An 18998-nucleotide genomic window follows, 5' to 3' on the forward strand; every position below is an offset into this window, starting at 1 on the left:
ATTGTAAGCAAATCAAACATAAAATATAATCAACTGTGTGTCCACCCAAATGACTCAAATCCTGATTAACACCAGAGTGCAGATGGGAGTCCTGAACTAACAAAGACGTTTAGAGAAACTTTTTACAGCCTTGCACATACATTTCTTTCCCCATGTTTTTGTTAGTGTGAACACATTGAATATTGCTGCCATTGCTAAAACCGTTTATTTCAATAAACACATTAAAAACAATCTTTCACGTCATTGAAAGTAGCATCAACCTTGTTCATAAATTCATGTTCAGAAAAACATTTCCAAAACTACAGTTCAGAAAAAAAGCAGCAGTTTATTCCTTCTACTGTAGGCCTAAATCTAGTTGATGCTAAGATCACTACTCAATTACTGCATGTTTATAGTAGAATACACTTGGATAAGGCAAAAGACGACTACATACATGTACTTTTTCAATGACCATTAAAAGGAGTGCTAAATCATGTTACTATCACTCTCCAAGCACATGCAGGAGAAATACAAAAAAATGCCCTTGACTTGGCACTTGGACTTGATGAATGTACACATGATTGGTTTACATATAGAAAAATATGTCAGTGAAAGGCCTTTGTGCGTCAGAGCAGCAAATCATCATCATTTTCTGAGCTTAAGATGTAGCTGGTTGGCCGGGCCGCCGTCTGAGCGTGTGCAGAAGACGGAAGACCACGATGAAGACGATGACCACCACGATGATGAAAGCTTGGTCAGGTCATCGGAGACAAGTCAGGTGGCGGCTGGGATTTGAAGATGTCCAGCATCAGTACTACCAAACATATCAAATGTTAGATTTCATATCAATACATCTTATTTATGTACAGTATAAACAATTTAATGTTAATTTACCTGTAATGTAGTCATGTGTAATATTTACATCACATTTAATCACTATGAACCCTAGATTTAGGTAATATTTTTCATGTGTACATGTCTATGTAATATTTATACTTTATGTATGATACTGCATTTCCATCCTATTTTAGCCATTTTAGTCGCGCAAACCCACATGTGCTGTCACAGAGTCCTCTCATGCCCCCCAAGATGGGATCTCTGTCAGTTAGAAGATGACTCCGCCCCTTGGTGTCTGGCTCCCCTCCTGATTGGCTCTCCTCCAGGCAGCCCTGTGTGAAAACAATAAAAAAACAGCATCCACATTGAACTACATCCACATCCTCCAGCTTGATTGGCTGCCGGCCGACCACGTGATCATCTGGCTCACCAATAGCGCGTGGCTGAGCAGGAGCTGGTCCTCCAGAGATGCGGCGTCGCTGTCATACTTGTGACGCTTGTCGCCCGCCGCCATCAGCTGGGACAGAGTATCCTCGTCCGGGTTGTGAGCCCTGAGAGACATCAGCGTTGTAACCACCACTGCAGCTCTATCTATCTATCTGTCTATCTAAAATTTTATTTAAATACATACATTGCGTTTATGGAATACAAATCCACATGACAGTTGCTCAGGGCTCAGGTAACGACCAATCAAAACTCACCTGTTTTCTGAAGCTGAGCCATGATTGGTCGTTATCTGAGCCATGAGCAACTGTGATTTCATTTTCAGTCGACAACAAGTGACAAAATGGCCGCACCCTGAGATGGATAAAAAGGGGTGGACTTTGCTGCTTAACTCATATTCCACAAATGCAATATTAATCAGAATGCCTTGTTTCAACTAGTGGGCCTGCATAGAACATATTCTTGAAGAAAAAATGTTTGCGTTGCCTTTAAGTTACTTTCTACATTTCTTACAATGAAATTGTTTTTTAATTATTTAAAAGCGACTTATAATGATTAATTTTCTACATTGCAAATGTATAGATGTATTTTCTTACAAAATTCTGAATTTGTTCTAGCATAATTCAGATTTTCTCTTATAATCTTGTGACTTCATTCTTCCATTTTTTTTTTCCTTCTACATGATTCCTACCGTTTCCTGTTGATGGCAGCGAGCTCAGGTGGTGGCTTTGTGTTATCATCAGTGTTAGCTTCTGGGACGGCACTGAAGAAGCTGAGCTGGAAGTCGTCGTCCATAGAGATGTACGGAGCCAACATGTCCAGATCCATACCGTCCATCACCTGACAACACAAACACCCACGGGACACTTATTAGAGACACCGCGCAACGGCCAATACTAAAATTTGGCCTTTACAAAAGCTACTATACAAATAGTGGAATGAGGGCTTTATTTTCATTTTTTTAAATATTGAGCAATGTTTGTGATAGATACTTAAATAATGTGAAGTTAAAAACAAAATAACACTATATAGGAAAAATATCAATATGCAACATAAAAGTATCACTGGAATGCTAATTATTATACCAGGTGCCGTTTTCTTAAAAATGAATTAATTCATAAAAAAAAAAATATATATTGCCATTTAGAGCATGTATTTGCTAAAAACCAAAAATGGTCAAAATACCACCAAAAGGACAATTTGGGTGGGAGCGGGGGTTCTTAAATCTTTCCCAGAACTGTCTATATTTACGGTATTTATTATTTATGTTTTAATACATGTATTTTATGTATTTATAATAGTTTTTATAATAGTATAAATATTGAAGAATTCTTTTAAAAACTCAAAGACGCCATCTTGCTTCATAATTTTCCTTACATTTGATGTTATTTGTGGTATTTTATATTAAATTAAGCATATTAAAAATTTTTGGGAAAAAATAAAATAAGAATACCTTTTAAATTGACGTTATGCATTTACCGTAATTTCATTTCAATTCAAATACTTAAAAAAAAAATCAAATGCCATGTGAGTTCTGTATTTGATTATTTTAAAAAATGTTTCTTTTTGCATTTGTTGTAAAGTCAAAATATGTATTTGAAAAAAGATTTTACAAAAAATAAGAAACATTCGCAAATTTCAGTATGATGCAATACAATTTCACAAGCACAATAAACTATTGCGCTCACCTGCTGCTGCATGTTATCCTGCGTCTTGTCGCCATCTTCTGGCCAAAAGGCAAAACACTTCTCGACCTCGCTGGCATCCCCACTGTCGCTCTGGACAAAAAACATCACGTCAGCGCCGCTCGTGTCTCATGTACAGCGAGCGAGCGATTTTAGGATTTACTGGTGCTGGCTCAGGATCCGACGATGATGAAGACTGCGGGGGAGTGTCGGGATTGAAGATGGGAAGGAGGAGCTTGCGCAGCTGCGGAGTGCAAAGGTCCTGAGGGTCCTCGGGGACGTCGCTTGGGCCGCGTGGCGTGACGAAAGAAAGCGCTACGAAGTCTGCCACACGCACAACAGGCGCAATGATTATTACAATTTGATACGTACGACGGTACCAAATCAACTTCCCTCAATGAAATGTCATGAATCTGTTCCAGAATGAAAACAAAACACCATGCTTGTTACATTTAGAAAAAAATGACTATTGTACAATCAGCCACTGAGAACTCGAATGGGCTAACTCCATTTTTGTCATTTTGAAGTTAAATGCAGAAATGAATAGAGAGTAGAAAGGAATCATTTTCAGATGACAAAAAAATCATTTTATGGTGATTTCATGTACTTTTTAAACAGCTGTTGAAGTTATTTACTTTAGTTAAAATGTATTTTTTTGTATTGCAGCTTTTTTTTTTTTAAACATTCTCCCACTATTATTTATTTTTTACGTTGTTTATGATTGACTTACTTTCTTACACTGTGGGTGATTTTATTTACTTTTTAAAAACGTTTTACTTTGGAGGGTTAAAAAAAATAGTTTTTTAACAGCAGGTAGTTTTCTCTCCATATACTTCTTTGATGCAAATCAGTGTTTACCAAATCCATCAACATTTTTTTTTTTACATTTTGCAGGTATTTCTCTGCATTTTTGTAATTATTTTGTTGTTAGTTTAAAAAAAAAAAATAGTACATTGGAGCTTTTTTTCATTTTTTGGAATGTTTTTTATATCACTGTTTACAAATATCTTATGCTCTTTTTTTTTTTTTAAACTAAGCCAAGTGTCTATTTTTGTTTAGTTGTGCTCTTTAGAGTTCCAACACAGATTTATGGGTATGAAAAAAAAAAAAAGTCACAAAAACATTAATGTTAAAAAAAAAAAAAAAAATACAGCCAATGGCACCCACCTCCTGTAAGCGGAGCGACGGCATCCGTGTCTTCTGGAGAAGGCGAAAGAAGCCTCTCCGGCGTGCTGCTGCTGGGACTCTGGCCCGCATCAGCGTCCTCGTCGGGGCGCTCGGCTTTGAGGCGGCGGCCGGCGCGGATCTGCTCAGACGAGTAAACCACGTCCGACTGCTCGACGGCGCTGCAAAGAAGATTGATGTGTAACTGTTATTTATTTAATCATGCGTTATTTCGCACTATTTGCGGGGGATAGTGACGAGCACTGCCAGGAATAGCGAAAAAGCTAAAACCGTAAATATACTACAAGCAAAAATCTGAAAACACTTTTATATCATTTCAAATTCACTTTGCAATTGTCTTATAACAACATATACAAGCAGCTTGTAAAACAATTCACTTGGAAATGAATTCACATTGAACACAATTGAGGTTATCATGGTGGTCCTCGACATCCGATACAGTTGGCCAATTTGGATTTTTTTTTGCCCAGCTTTGGTCTATTGCGTACCTGAGCACAAAGTTGAGGCAGACCACGGCCTCGGCATGTGACGTTTTGTTGCTGTAGAGGACGGTGGCCTGCGTCTGGGCCCACACGAAGCCGCCGCCGCTCGCCAGGAAGCGGTAGGGGCTGGTGCTCACCTGCCCCTTGGCCAGCACTGCACGGAGAAGAAAAAAAATCAAGTAAACCAAAGTGACATGAACATTGAGGTTTTTTTTCCCCCGCGGGATGATATCATGAGAACTTACACGTGTGAATGCTCTTGTTGACATGAACCGAGTCCAGCGCGTGATGAAACTCGAACGCCGAGCGGCCAATAAGATCGTCCGCCTCGTATCCCACCAGCTCGTTCAACCTGGAAAACAAATTAACAGAAAGTGATTTTTTTTCTTTTTAATAATACATTTTAAAATTTCATGCTTCAGAACAGGAAAACTCTTACAAATTAATATTCGAACCATCGTACAGGGAAAATTGGTGGCGGGAAAAAATTAAAAAATACATTTTGACTGCCACCTACATCCAAGGTGATTTTTTTTCCTTCCCCCCCAAAAAAAACAAAAAAATAAAATAAAAACGACTTTTGGCTTTATTTCCAGATCACTTATTTAACTTATTCGTCATTTTCATTTCAGCTGACTTAACTATCTATTAAGAAAAACAAATTATTTTGTATATTGCATTGGTGTGCTTTTTTTAACATACATGACTTGTTGGGTGATTTTACATTGTGCTTTTTGAACATTCTTAATTTGTTTTTGTATACACTGCAGGGTATTTTCCGACTTCTTATTTTGCAATTTTTTAAAAAAAATATGCCTTATAATGTAAGTACTTTTCTACATAAAAATTATTTATTCACCTTGTGGGTTGCTTGTTTTATTTTATTTTTTATATTGCAGATTTTTTTTTTTTTTTTAAACACATTTACCTTTTTACATATTGCCAATCCTACATTAAAGGAACTCCACGTATATTTGCAATTCAGTCTTCATGAATTCAACTATTTGCATTTTTTGGGGGGGGACGAATCCTCCATTATTGGCTGAAATTTCGCCTATTTGCAGTTTTCAGCATCTTTTTATACTCAACTATTTAAGTTGGAAACAGCTCCACCTGATTCACTGCCTCAAGCGGACTTTACCAAAAGTCAAAACAAAGTTCACTTCAAATCACAATAAAATGACACTTTCAACATGTGCTTGAGGGAGCTTTTTTTTTTTTTTTTTTTTTCCTCTATCTGGATGTGTGAGACCGGCGCCTTGGTGCTGACCTGCCCTCGCAGTGTGTGAAGCGCATGTCCATGCTGTGGCGGGTGAGGAAGGTGTGCGTGTCCAGGGGGAAGTCCACGCTGGATGGGTGGGGGACGGGCTCGCACAGCAGCGTCATCACAGTGTCCACAGGGGGCGCTGCAGAGGAGTCGCCCAGCGCACGCATGTGACCCGTGCAGTGGAACACCTGACAGAGAAAGACAATCGAAGGCTTCCAAATGACAAAGCTGGTTTTCACTTTTCAAGTGGCTTTCCACACACCATTTAGTTAAGCCAAATCTGTTCAAACACACCAACTACAAAGAGTATATCAATGGAAGTACCTTCCAGCTGGCAGACTTGATGTTAACAGTGCGCCCCCTGCTGGTCAAAGTGCTCTTCATTCGCAGGAAGAAATTCATCTGGCTCAGCTGACCCCCGCTCAGTTTTTTACTGCATACTAAAAACAAAGAGAAATAATGCTCGTTTAAAGCTAAACTTATCCTATATACGATACATATGAGATGAATAATTCCCGATATAATTGGGTGTAACTAACCTGGGTGCAGTAGGAGGTCCCGAAGCTCCTCCTGGTCGCGCGGATGAACAAAGTCGTACACACTCTGACCCAGAAGCTCCAACTGGAAAATAAACATAAATAGAATCACATTTATTGATATGCGTTTACAAAAACACAGAGAAAGGGGGCAGGAGGAGAAACCAACTTAATACTACTTCATATTTTTGTCACAATATGTATGTACTTTTTGCTGATATATGTGCATGTTGTCATATTTCACAAATCTGTAATTTTTTTTTTTTCTTTGTGTGTTTTTTGGTGGTACTTCACTGCTGGTCATGTTTTTCTATTTTACCCCAAAATATTTCTCTGTCTTCTAATATTTGTGTTGTTCTCATCGCATGTTGTTGAATAGTTTTCCACAAATATTTTTGCATTTTCTCTTGACTATTTTTCTATTTATTGTTGTTATTACTTTGCATGCGGATATATTTGATTCTATTTTGAGCATTCTTACTTTGGATCTGGTTGGACTGTGCAACATTTTTCAATGTCAAAAGATGCTCAACAAGCTCAACAGCTCATGAGGACAAAGAATATATATTACTTTTGTACTAATATTATTTGGATTATTATATCTTCCACCTCCTATTTAGGCATTTTGGGGGCTTTTTTTTTTTTAAACAATACATACATGTTTTAATAGTATTTTGTTGTAATTTTTGCTCCCCAATCTTATCCCCCAATATTTATGCACTTTTTTTAAGCGTCTGTTTTTTTTGTAATCCATGGCAGCATTGTTACCTGCGGGATGCCGACGTGCTTGTTGACGTTGTCGGTCAGGTAGACGATGTCTCCTTCTGCCGCAATCACCACGATAAAGCCAGATAGCGCCTGAGCGTACAGCACATCCGCCGGGTCCTCGTCATCCTCCTCCTCCTCCTCCTCCTCCTCAGACGCCCTTGGACTCTCTTCCCCTGCGACCGCCCCCCAAAAAATGAATGAAGGTCCAAGCGGCCGTTGGGGTTGGAAGCGGCCACTTTGGAGTGAATCTTCCTACCAGGATGGAGGAGGCGGTGCATCCGCAGGAAGCTGAGGGCGACCCTCATGATGGCCGCCTTGTCCAGATGTGTGGAGACGCGTCTTGGTAGGGGCAGGGTTCGAGCCAGGTCATAGAAGAGTTCTGTCTCCTTGCCTCGCCGGCTGCGAGCAGCATCGCGAGAACGCAACTTCCTCTGCTCAGAGCTGCTCCTGAACCAGGAAGAAAGGAGGACACCATCGTCAGTTCAAAACAAAACGTACCTATTTGTGCGCAAGTCGCAATGCTCCGTAGTCCATCACGGATATACACTGACATAGTACAGCAGTAAATTCATAATTATAGTAACTAACGGGAAAAACACTTGATAAAGTAAAAAAAAACAGTAAGCACCCGGCATGTCTTGATAGGCTCACATGATTGGAAATCAGTTTGCTTCAGATTTATTCAATGCCTTTCAAAATAATCCGGCTCCCCTGCATACCATTTGGTGAATCCTTTTAAACGCCTTAGCGCAGGAATGTTAAAAATGTCCCTTGGGCATGCGGTGGGTCCACCTTGAGAACAAGACCCCATCTCCCTTCTTTCCTCCCCTTCTACACCGAGAACGACCCTTGTGCTGCAAAAACACTTTGGCATGCCAAACATGAGAGAAAAGTCCAAAAGAGGAGCGAACGTTTCAAAAACAGCTTCTCAGCCGCTGACAAACGGTTGAATACTCGCCATTTGACCCACCCCTCTCTTTCTCGGCCTTCCCCCGCCTCCTCCCCCGCAACCAGAGAACATTGCAGACAGAACAACAACACACTTTAAGTCCGTTTCTGGCAAGCGCGCACACATTGCGCAATAAAGTGATAGCGCGTGCGCGTGCAGTTTGCCGTCACGCAGGAACACTCAGTCCTTGTGCGACTTGGCTCGTGTTGTGTGTGTGAGCAGATGTGATAAGTGAGAGCGGGCGCTACTCTTGTTTGTATTAGTGTGTTTTGTGAATGGGAGACGGGGACGCACACGCGACACATTTCAAGGAGAGGACACGGGCGGGGATTAAACTGGGAATTGCAAATTAAACTTTCGCCCCGCTTGGATTGGAACACGCTGTTCATCAAAACAGGAAGTGTGTGTGTGTGTGTGTGCTTTGCCTTGTAACGCACGCACACACACACACACACACACACACACACGCACACACACACTTGTTTGTTTTGCTGTGGATGAGAAGCTCTCAACCGGCAGACTCTGGTCCAAAATCAGGCATCTTTTACACTGACCAAGATTTATTATTCCGTACGCCATTTTGACTCTGACTTGTAATTTATGCAACTTTTGTGCACTTATTATGGTAGTCAACATTTAAACCTGCAGATTTAAAGCGGAAGTCAACCCCCGAAAATTATTTGCAATAATATGTTCGACGCGCCTTCACTAGTCTAAACATGGCATTCTGATTAATATTGCGTTTGAGGAATATGAGTTAAGCAGCAAAATCCAGTCATTTTTAGCCATGTAAAGGGACGGCCATTTTGTCAGTTTTGTCGACTGAAAATGACGTCACAGTTCTCCGATCACGCCTCACCCGTTTTCTGAAGCTGAGCCATGATTGGTCGTTACCTGAGCCCTGAACAACTGTGATGTCATTTTCAGTCAACAGCAAGCGACAAAATGGCCGCCCGCTGAGAAGGATACAAACGGGTGGATTTTGCTTCCGAACTCATATTCCACAAACGCAATATTAATCAGAATGCCACGTTTCGACCAGTGGACTCTCATAGAACATGTTCTTGTAAAGAAAAATGTGAAAAATGATCGTGACCTGCACAACTTGCAAGACTACAGGAGTCTTATTTGAACCTGGGCAAGTATTGTGAGATAAAGTAGTCCCGTTACTGGTAAGTTAAGGATTTACAGTCTTCTTCTTTTAATCAACCTGCACATATTTGGAGGGGTTAAGTTAGTCCCTGCTTAACCTAGAGTTTAACTGATTCCATGACCACACACAAACTCACAGCACTCATTTCCCAAATCAGCTTTTCCCTTTGAAATGAATGGAAATGCCTTGAATCTGTTGTTCAAGCCCTTGTGCTTCTTCTGGTGTGTGTGTCTTGGCCACCGAAAGGCGCTATGATACATTCATACACACAATAATGCAAATAGGCGACCGACAAGCTGCAGTAATATTAGTTGTTGGTTTTTTTCAAACGATGAAGATGTATGCCTGTCAGTGTTACTTTACTGTCGTTTGACCTGTGCAACTATTGGAGGAATTATCGTAATGATCTCATTTTAACATACATTTATGATCATATTAGAACCTATATGCAACTTTTGCAGTCGTTGGAGTAACCTTGTTTGACCCTGCACAACATTGGGGTGGTTGCTGTAGTCTTTTTATAACATTCCAATAACTCCACACTACTCAAAACTGCCAAATAAGGAGATATTTTGCAATAACCTTTTCATTCCACATTTTTGGACGGATTCAAAACATTCCAACTTGAAACTGTTCCGCTCATTGAGGCACTACTCTCACTCCCCAAACCCCCGCATTTTCACAACAAATTTCCCAAGTAGGCCTAAGTGATATCTTGCATACTAACCTCCTTCTTCCACATTTGATTTCTTGACCAATTCAAGCCATCCGAGGTCAAGGCTGACACTCGATTTCAACAACACAAACTACACAGCACCTCAGCATTCACATACAATTCCTACTGGAACTGCATTGTCTAAGCATTATTATTCTGATGATGATGTTGATTACTATTATTTTTTTTCGATTGTTACAATTAAGGCTACTCTGTGTAATGTTTAACATGGCATTTTGTTATGTTTGTGTACATACTGTAACTACTCATTGAAAGCGTTCAAGCATCCAAATAGGGTAACTTTCTGCAGTAAACAAAAGCACAATTGATCCCAATAAGTACATATTGGCTTGAAATGATCGATTATTGGACAGAAACCAGTGAGCCACCATTGATAGTCGCCGTCGGGTTGCCTCCACTCGACTCGTGCTTCCCAAAAGTTTCCACACACGCACGGCAGGAAAATACGAAGACGCTCTTTGACGGTAAAACAAACCTTACCGTTTGACGGTCACATTCGCTTCGTCTCCGTCGTCCATGTTATCGTTGGCCGGTGCAGAGGTATGTCTTGTGTCTTTTGCCTTGTTTTTTGTCAGGTATGTTCACAAAAAACACACCACTCAAGTGTCAAGTGTCCGAGAAAAATACTGTTTCCGGTTGCACTTTTTCAAGATTAAAGTCAACAGGAGATCGTGTTACAGGGCTTCCCGGTAGACAAGGGCACTGAGATTCCAAACTGATCATGTAACACGAGCCATGAAAGCTTTAGAGCAGGGGCGGGAAATGTAAGGCGAAAGGCCCAGTCAAAGCTTTAATTCGGCCCACTGAGCATTTACTTTATCAAGATTAAATCGTTATCAAGTACATTAGTGATCATGTGCTTGAGACATGAGTTACTAACCAAACACTAGTTTCTATACTTATTTATTTCATCAAACTTTTACATTTAGACGAGGCTGCAAGAATCATTTAAATATTATTTGCTATGTATTTATGACAACTGCGTACAAACGCACTTCTGCTTTAAAAATCTGTTTTATTCTGTAACTAAAATCACGCAGCTTCCGCTTGGTCTGTGATTTGATCGGAGAGCTTTTCTGGGTCGCCCCACCCCCCTTTAATCTTGGCTGTTGATCTTCAGTAGCAAAAAGATGCGATGAAGGTTGAGATGTGGTTACGCGAACGCGATCAGTTACTAGTCATTGTAATTATTTAATGGAAATTATAACATTTTACTACGTTTTTTTTTACGTATTGATAAGATTTTATTTAATGTCGGAAAATTTCCCCCCCAAAATGTAATCATAAAAAAAAAAATAGAAACGTTTTCTCCTCGAAAAAATGTTGAATATGCAACTAAATTTTCAAAATTGTGACACAAATATCTTCGAAAAAGAACACTTTTAAAAGATACTTTTTACGGAGAAGTTGTGCAAATGTTTTTTCTTCAATAAATCTAAACACATTTTGGAAAAACGTAAAAAATCTTTTTTTTTAACTTGCACTTGTTGAGAATAAAATATTTTTGACGAAATAGTTTTTAATTTAACAGACTGGTGAAATTCTTGCTGTTTTATTTCATGTAAATAAAAATTATTTCAAGGTAAATTGAATTTGAATAGTTATTTAATTTCATTGAATTTGTACTTTGTTCGTGGAATTGGAATCCATATTTTAATTGTATTATTGTAATGGCATACTTTACTTTAATTTAAAAAAAATTACAATAACAAAACACAGTGGCTGTAATTGTCAGCATCCGTCATGTTGACTTTTTACTGGCTCTTAACTCGTGTACTGGCAACAACTGCACATTGGGCGCCATCGTGGGAATATAAGACCTATGAAGCTTTATAGTATAAAAACTGTATTCATTCCTTGGTCAGCGAGTAGCTTGTTTTGTTTGAGGCCTTCCCTCAAGCGGAGGGGATCTCAGAGCATAGCGTATGCTTATGACAGGCTACAGCTTTTAGGGCAAGGGTCGCTTTGTAAACACCACAATGTTATATTGTCTCTATCTCCTCACGTAGTGCAGTTCACAAAGGTGTTTCATCTCGTCAACTGCACAGTGCCAGGCAACTATTAGGACTAAGCTGTTTATTTGCAAGGTCGGCCTTATAGTTACAAAGGTACTTTAAACTAACAGCTTCGGCTTGTTTACACAATTTAGGAGTTGTCGTGTGGTAGCGTGCAAGTAAATCACTTTGAAAAAAAAAAAAAAAATCATCCTCATTGTCCTCATCATCACGTGTGCGCTGCGTGTTCACAGTATCATGTTTATTATCCAAAAGGAAATCAAGCAAGGCAATCGGAACAACTTCCTGATCTGGAATGAGAGAGAAAAAAAACATGAATGGCATCATCGTGGTCACACAAACATACTTGGCTCGTCTTTATTGTCGCTGCAAAGCATAAAAGAATCACAGGAGACTTGGAAACAAATGTGGTTTTTATCTGGTAACAGATATCGTGAGTCAAGTCCACCGAGCGGCGAGTGGAGGGGTCCGTGAATTGGGTTTTGCGTGTGCAAATTATTGCAAGAGGCAATTCAGGTGCAACACTACCAAAGGAGTATCAGGGCCACACTGGAAAGGAAAAAAATCATGAAATACAAGAATAAAGGCATAATATTGCAAGAAAGGGTAGGGAAGTGTGTCGACAAAATAGTGGGTTTTTTTTCCTTTCAAAAAAACGAAAAGAAAAAAAATGCTTTTTACTTGAGACTATTTTCACAAAGTATTCCATTTCCCCTAAAATCAAATTCTGTATGTCCTTTCTTGAAAAGTTTTATTTTTCTTGTAAAATGTAGATTTTTTCAAAACATTTTCCTTAAAAAAAAAAAAAAAAAAAAAAATTTAAAAAGGAAGAAAAAAAGCCTTGCAACTATTTCATCAAACTTAAAAATTCAGGAATTACGTTTTTTTTTTGGAAAAAGTTGTGACATTTGTGAGAAAAAATATTTTCTCAAACAACTTTTTCCCCCCCTCAAAATTATGCCAAAAATAAATGTAAATTTTCCCCGACTGAAATATGACTATTTTTTTTCTTTCAAATTATATAATAAAGTTGTCTTGAAAAATTGTACATTTTTCAAAGAATTCTTTGAAAATGTACTTTTACAACTCATTTCATTTCAAGACTTGCGTCATTTTTCTTAGGTTTTTTTTTCTTGAAAAGTGCCATTTCAAAAAGAACTCTCCGCCTAAAAAAAAAATCTAACTTTAATTAGTTTCATTTTGATTGAACATTTTTCTAGTTTTTTTTTCGTTATCTTCGTAGTATTGCCCACCCAGTAGGCTCCTAATACTCCTTTGTGCAACGCGAATGAGTGCGACATACATATATGACGCTGCAGCTACGCCGCCAGCAACAGTGTGTGTGTGTGTGTGTGTGTTTTGTGCATATGGTCACGTGACTTGGACCCGACACGCCGCTTCGAGAACCCGTCGAAGCATCACGAGAGCAACCGGCGAGAACTTAAAGAGACGGTGACATCATGACATAACTCCCCAAAAGACATTCAGTGTGTTGCCATGTACAATGTGTTCACCCGCTTCCTGTCTGCTTGCCGTTAAGAGTACTTTGACTATTTACAGTATAAATTACGACACAGTCTCATGATAAAATAAATTACTTAAATACAGCTGGCCGTGGCTTCTGCAGGATGAGCGGCGGGTATAATACTGCATTGGTGAGGTGCTCCGGTCTTGATGGTTGCCCTCCATTTTGGGATGGTAGGAGGAGGGATGAAGGTGCAGCTATACCACCGTGCCACTTGGAGAGTTGCCGTTCTGCGCGGTTAAGTTCTGCAGGAGCAGACACAAAAAAATAAAAACAAAACGGGCAATTTAGATGGCGAGAGGTAACAGTACGTTTTTCAAAATTGAATCCGCTTGGTATACGCGTTTCGTCTTGTGTCATTTTGGTTCCATTTTTGATTAACGTGGCAAAAATAGAGAGTATGTATCATATGTACAGTATGGAGACAGACCGATATGCTTTTTTCAGGGCCGATACCGATTATTAGTAGTCAAGGGGGCCGATAACCGATATTTGGAGCAGATATTCATTTTCAGTAAAAAGGAAAATATTGGCAAAATCGTAAGAAAAATGTACTCTTAACTTTGTTGCAACATCTTTAAGCTTGTTTATTGAACAATGTTTCAGGTTTGCATAATGTTGATTTTTAAAAAATGATTATTACAAGAATTTTTGGGCAACATAAATTTCTGTTATAAAATTCCAACAAAAAGTTCAGGGAGCACCCAGGGTCGTCAGCATGGCTTAAAAAGTTAAATGAAAACTTAAACAATAGCTCCATGTAGTTTTCTACAGTAGATGAAGTCCTAAAAAATGTCAAAATGAGAGAAATGGTCAACTTTCACGTAACTTTAAAAAAAAATTTCAACACAGTTTTAAATTGATTTATTATCGGCCAGCAGAGTTTTAAAAATGGCTGATGGCAATATTCATCAAAAATCCAAATATCGGTGCCGATAATCGGCCTGTATCAATAGTACAGTATTTATGGTTTTGGAACATCTCTTGCATTTGGAGGGTGGGTGGTTAAAAAAAAAAAAAAAAAAAAAAGGAAAAAAGTGCCTCGACAACAAAATCCCATCAAGGTTTCGTGATGCCCGTCAGACTTTGACTGTCATGAAAATAAAAGACCTGGCAACTTTGGCAACCGGCCGTCAGATTGCGACGGACGACGTGGACACGCTCAAAGCATGTCGCGGCGGCGTGGCCGCGCGGGTACGTACCGCCTTGCCGGGCCTGGCCCAGGTGCAGATGAGCCCCTCCTGGCACGCCGTGATGATGCAGTCGTCCATGAAGACGAGCACGGTCAGTCTCTCGTGGGCGATCTTCTTGCACACCAGCGGCTCCAGCAGCGGCACCTCGTGCATGCGCGGGCACAGCGTGGTGCCCAGCACCTTGGCGGCATCCAGCCGCCCGCTGCCCCGCGGCGCCACGTTGATCTTATCGTTACTTTTGCTGATATTCCCCAGGCTGTGGTAGCGCTTGTGTTCTTTCTCCACCCCGCCGCCCACCGCCGACTTGTCCGACTTGCGCTCCTGGAGGGAGAGCGTGGCGAAGCGGCCGATGCTGAACGGCGCCGCGTTAGCCGGGCCCACGCCCGCGGTCCCGCTCCCGCCGCCCGTGCCCCCGGTGCCGCCCTCGGTGGCGCCCTGGCTCTTGGAGGCGTTTGCGACCGCCGGGTGGGGAAGTGAGTTGGAGCGCGAGAGGGAGCGAGGGAGCGGGAGAGGCAGCGTGGGCGGGTTGGAAGTGCCCACGACAGGCGGGTGGTGGTGGCCCTCCACCCCGCCACCCCCGGAGTTGGGCAGCGCGGGTCCGAAAGTATTAGTAAAGGCGCGGGAAAGCGGCAGACGAGGGTACAGCACGTCATCTGTGAGGTCCCACAGGCAAAACTGGGTGTCCTGCCCGACGGAGCCGAATCGGTAGGTGACGGCCGCCGAGCCGCCGCCCTTGGAGCTGTGCCGGGAGAGCCGTGACAGGGTGCTGCTGGTGCGCACCCGCCCAAAGTGCGGGGCGCTGTTGTTGGGCGCCCCGCCCTGGTGCAGGTCCTCCTCGCTCCCGCTGAGCTCCATGGGCTCCTCGTCCTCCAGGGAGGTGGTGAAGGGGTCGAACGCCACCACGTTGACCCAGGATTTGTGTCCGTGCCCGCGGGCCACCACCCGGCTCTCGCCGAAAGACCACACGGTGACCAGGTCGTCCTCGCCCCCCGTGGCCAGGTACTTGCCATCCGGGCTCCACGAGACGCACAACAGGCCTCCGAAGTAACTCCTCATCACGCCCTGGAGCTCCATGGAGTCAAAGTGGAAGACCCGCAGGCAGCCGTCCTGGCCCACGCAGGCCACGTGGACCCCGTCGGGCGAGAAGGAGAACTCGTTGAGGCCGCCCTCGCCCACGGCCCAGCGCAGAAGAGGGTTTCGGGGCGTCTTGGTCTTGCAGGCGTACACGGCGAAGCCCTCGCCTTGGCGCAGAAGCGAGTACTGAGGCGCGGCCGTGCCGCACGTGTGCTCCACGTTGTAGAGGTACAGGTGGCCGCTGGCGTGAGAGGCCAGGAACAGGTTCTCCGACTTGGGCAGCCATTTCAGACACGTCACCTTGGATTTGTCGATCAGACGCTGCACATGCAAGACAGGAGACAAAATCAAATCGACGTCGCAATGTGAGAGAAAAAAAACAAAACAAAACAACCTTTGCTTCATTGCGCTCATTTTACATATACTCTAAGCATATTTGATTTATATGCTGTCTAGGTACATTTACACAGCACTGTTTCTTGACGTTTTGAAGTAAAAAAAAAAAAAAAAAAAGCCACAGATTAGTTTGCATTTGTGTCATCTGATTTATGATTTACGGCCCCATGTTGAAGTCACACTTGTTTGGTGGAATTTGGTCAAGTTGTCGAAGTGAATGCTTGAACGGCTCCAGCACGCCCGCCACCCTCATGAGGATAAACGGTTCGGATGATGGATGGCAAGATGGAAACACCAAAGCCTACCTTCAAACCCAAATGTGAAAACCTGACCTTAGTTTGAAAACCGAATTTGAAACACCAACTTTGCTTTGAAACCAGGTTTCAAAAAGAAGTGATGAATAGACAACTAACCAATTATCAAATTCATCTACAACTATTTTATTCATCGAGTAATTGTTTAGAGCCATTGTTGAATTTGAAATTGTCTAAATCCTTTGATTTCAGCCTCTCAACAGTAATTATTTTGATTTCTGTAATCCTTCATGAAAGCCTTTTTTTTTTTTTTTAAATCGCATAAAAATACCAATGAAATCATACTAAAAGTGTCTAACTTGAAAACCTAACCCTGTCTCCAAATCCCACTTCCCTGTCTTGAAAGCCTCTTTCGAAATGGCATTCAGTACCTCCTCATTGAAGAGCTTGCTTGTCTCCTTCTTGATGGGATCCAGGTACTGCACCTGCCCGGCCGAGAAGCCCACGATGAGCGCCACGCTGTCGGCCGACGCCGAGTACTGGTTGAAGTCGTGACACGTGGGCTGCGTGCCCTTGTAAATCCTCTTGTCGATGGGCTTGCTCAGGTCCACCGCCTGGCGCGAGCGCGCGCGCACGCACGCACAGGTAGTCGGACAATACAGGGTGAGACCAAATAATAACAAAAGCAAGTATATACACATCAATCTGTAGCGTTGTGTCGGAAAATCATAACCAGGGATTGAAACCCTAATAGCGGCTTTGATGCCCTCACCATTGCTTGAAACCTCAATCTGAGTGTGGAACCATAATCATTGCTTGAAATGCTTTAAAACACTTAACCCGTCTTAAAATCCTTACCTTTGTCTGAAACTGTCTTTGGATAACCCTAACCAAGACTGTAAACCCTAACCTCGGTTAGAAACCCTAAGTTGAAAGCCTGTCCCTTGTTTGAAACCCCAAGTTGGAAGTCCTTACTCTGTTTTATTAGAATGTGATGACATTGAAGGTGCTTTATACTACTGCCCCACTTAAACCAACCAAGATGAGTCATATATATATATATATATATGAATTGAGTTGGAGGGCATTGTTTTGACAACCACCTTGACCACCTCTGTCCATCTTCTGCTACATGACTCAACCTCAGAGGGCCTCCAAACACAATTTTTGTTGCCTTCTTAACTATTAGCGCTACTTGTAGCACCACGTCACACCAAGAACTGCTCAAATAAATGAAACGTGGTGTTTGTTGGCAGCAAACGGCAACATTAGCTCGTCCGGAAGCCGTGAAATGGAAGCTAAGTGCTAGGCTAGTTAGCATGCGAGGCTAGCCGACAGTCCACTCCCGTGACCAGGGAGGCCAGGGCCGCCCGGCCGGGGCTCACCTTCTTAATGTTCGTGTACGTGTAGAAATAAAGCTCCCTGCCGATGTTGAAGCACACCCGCTCCGACTCCTCGCCCGGGTCTTCGGGCTGGAGCTTGACCATGGAGACCCGCACCGGCGGCAGGAAACCCGCCGGGGAGGAGTTGGCTGCGGCATTCGAAGAGGAGGCGACTGCGGCGGCTGCGGCAGCTGCTGCGGCGGCGGCTCCGGGCCCCTGCAGCAGCCCGACCGCTCCGCCGGGTATCGGGCCGGCTCCAGCCGCGGGGCCCAGCGTGGCCCCGGCGGAGGGACCCCTCGGAAGCCCGCCCCGCTGCTGCGAGTCCGAGAGGGTAAGCAGCTTGTAGAAGCCCTCTCTGGTCCGGAACTGCGACTTAATTTCATTGATATCCTTCAGAGCGCCGCCATCTCCGGCCATTTTTAGTCCAGACGAGCCGCTTGGGAAACTCTTGACCTGGAAACAATAACGCCGCGAGAATAATTTGCAAAAAAAAAAAAAAAAAAAAAAAAAAAGAAGAATAAAGCAAATACTAGAGCTGAAACGGGAGCGGCGGAGGCGAGCTGCCGGGCTCAGCTAGGCCGACCAGCGCTGCCAGTGTGACCCGCTGCATTTTACGCCAGTATCGGCCACCAGAGAGCCGCTGGCCGAAGACTCAAGGCCGACAGAGAGCCCCTCCGAGCCGGCGACGGCATCATCCTCGTGCTGCTCGCTGCCTCCCTCCACTCGACCGCGACTTGTGAGCGGAATGCGCGCTTGTGCCTGCCTGCCTGCCTGGTGCAGCTGCGCACTGACTGACGCGAAAATCAGTCCGAGTAAACTTGAGGCACCCGGGCTTCATTTTGGACCCCCTTGGTCCTCTAAAGGCCCACTTTAACTTTATTGAAAGGGATTACTACTTTCCTATCACTCTCGCTTGAAACTCTTAACACCGTCTTGAAACCTCATTTTGCACCCCTAGCCCTTGTATAAACTTCGAACCCTGTCCCAACCCATACATTTTTACTTCCCTGTTTGAAACACTAACCCAGGCTTGAAACCCTACTTTGAAACCCTAACCCTGTCTTAAAATCATAATCCTCGTTTGTAAAACCCGCCTGTTTTGAAACATTAACCTTTGTTACTGTTGCCATGGTAACAA

The 18998-nt window shown here is 42.7% G+C and overlaps 2 protein-coding genes across 4 annotated transcripts; both read right to left on the bottom strand.

The window, feature by feature from the left end:
- Window positions 1-186: 186 nt before the first annotated feature.
- Window positions 187-10662, bottom strand: hif1al (hypoxia inducible factor 1 subunit alpha, like). Of its 2 annotated transcripts, none has more exons than XM_086035710.1 (15): window positions 10502-10662; window positions 7440-7630; window positions 7184-7356; window positions 6419-6500; window positions 6204-6319; window positions 5883-6067; window positions 4858-4964; window positions 4619-4766; window positions 4113-4291; window positions 3109-3269; window positions 2949-3038; window positions 1952-2100; window positions 1247-1367; window positions 1034-1148; window positions 187-793 (listed from the first exon to the last, which is right to left on the bottom strand). In XM_086035710.1, the coding sequence occupies exons 1-15, from the start codon at window positions 10537-10539 to the stop codon at window positions 735-737; spliced, it is 1914 nt and encodes a 637-aa protein (XP_085891836.1). In that variant the 5' UTR covers window positions 10540-10662; the 3' UTR covers window positions 187-734. The 2 variants fall into 2 exon arrangements, with proteins under 2 accessions (XP_085891836.1, XP_085891835.1); XM_086035709.1 differs by lacking the exon at window positions 10502-10662 and adding an exon at window positions 7903-8133.
- Window positions 10663-12244: 1582 nt separating this feature from the next.
- Window positions 12245-18668, bottom strand: LOC147144364 (WD repeat-containing protein 20). 2 transcript variants are annotated; one of them, XR_015087552.1, is made up of 5 exons: window positions 17864-18668; window positions 16910-17092; window positions 14764-16149; window positions 13635-13806; window positions 12245-12326 (listed from the first exon to the last, which is right to left on the bottom strand). XR_015087552.1 is itself a non-coding variant. In XM_086036512.1 (5 exons), the coding sequence occupies exons 2-5, from the start codon at window positions 18275-18277 to the stop codon at window positions 13759-13761; spliced, it is 2031 nt and encodes a 676-aa protein (XP_085892638.1). In that variant the 5' UTR covers window positions 18278-18313; window positions 18391-18668; the 3' UTR covers window positions 12245-13758. The 2 variants fall into 2 exon arrangements, 1 of the variants encoding a protein (XP_085892638.1); XM_086036512.1 differs by having other exon boundaries at window positions 12245-13806; window positions 17864-18313; window positions 18391-18668.
- Between the last annotated feature and the right edge of the window lie 330 nt (window positions 18669-18998).

This window comes from Filicampus tigris, chromosome 7, assembly GCF_054856515.1.
Source record: "Filicampus tigris isolate MCC_2025a chromosome 7, RoL_Ftig_1.0, whole genome shotgun sequence".
Lineage (NCBI taxonomy): Eukaryota > Metazoa > Chordata > Actinopteri > Syngnathiformes > Syngnathidae > Filicampus > Filicampus tigris.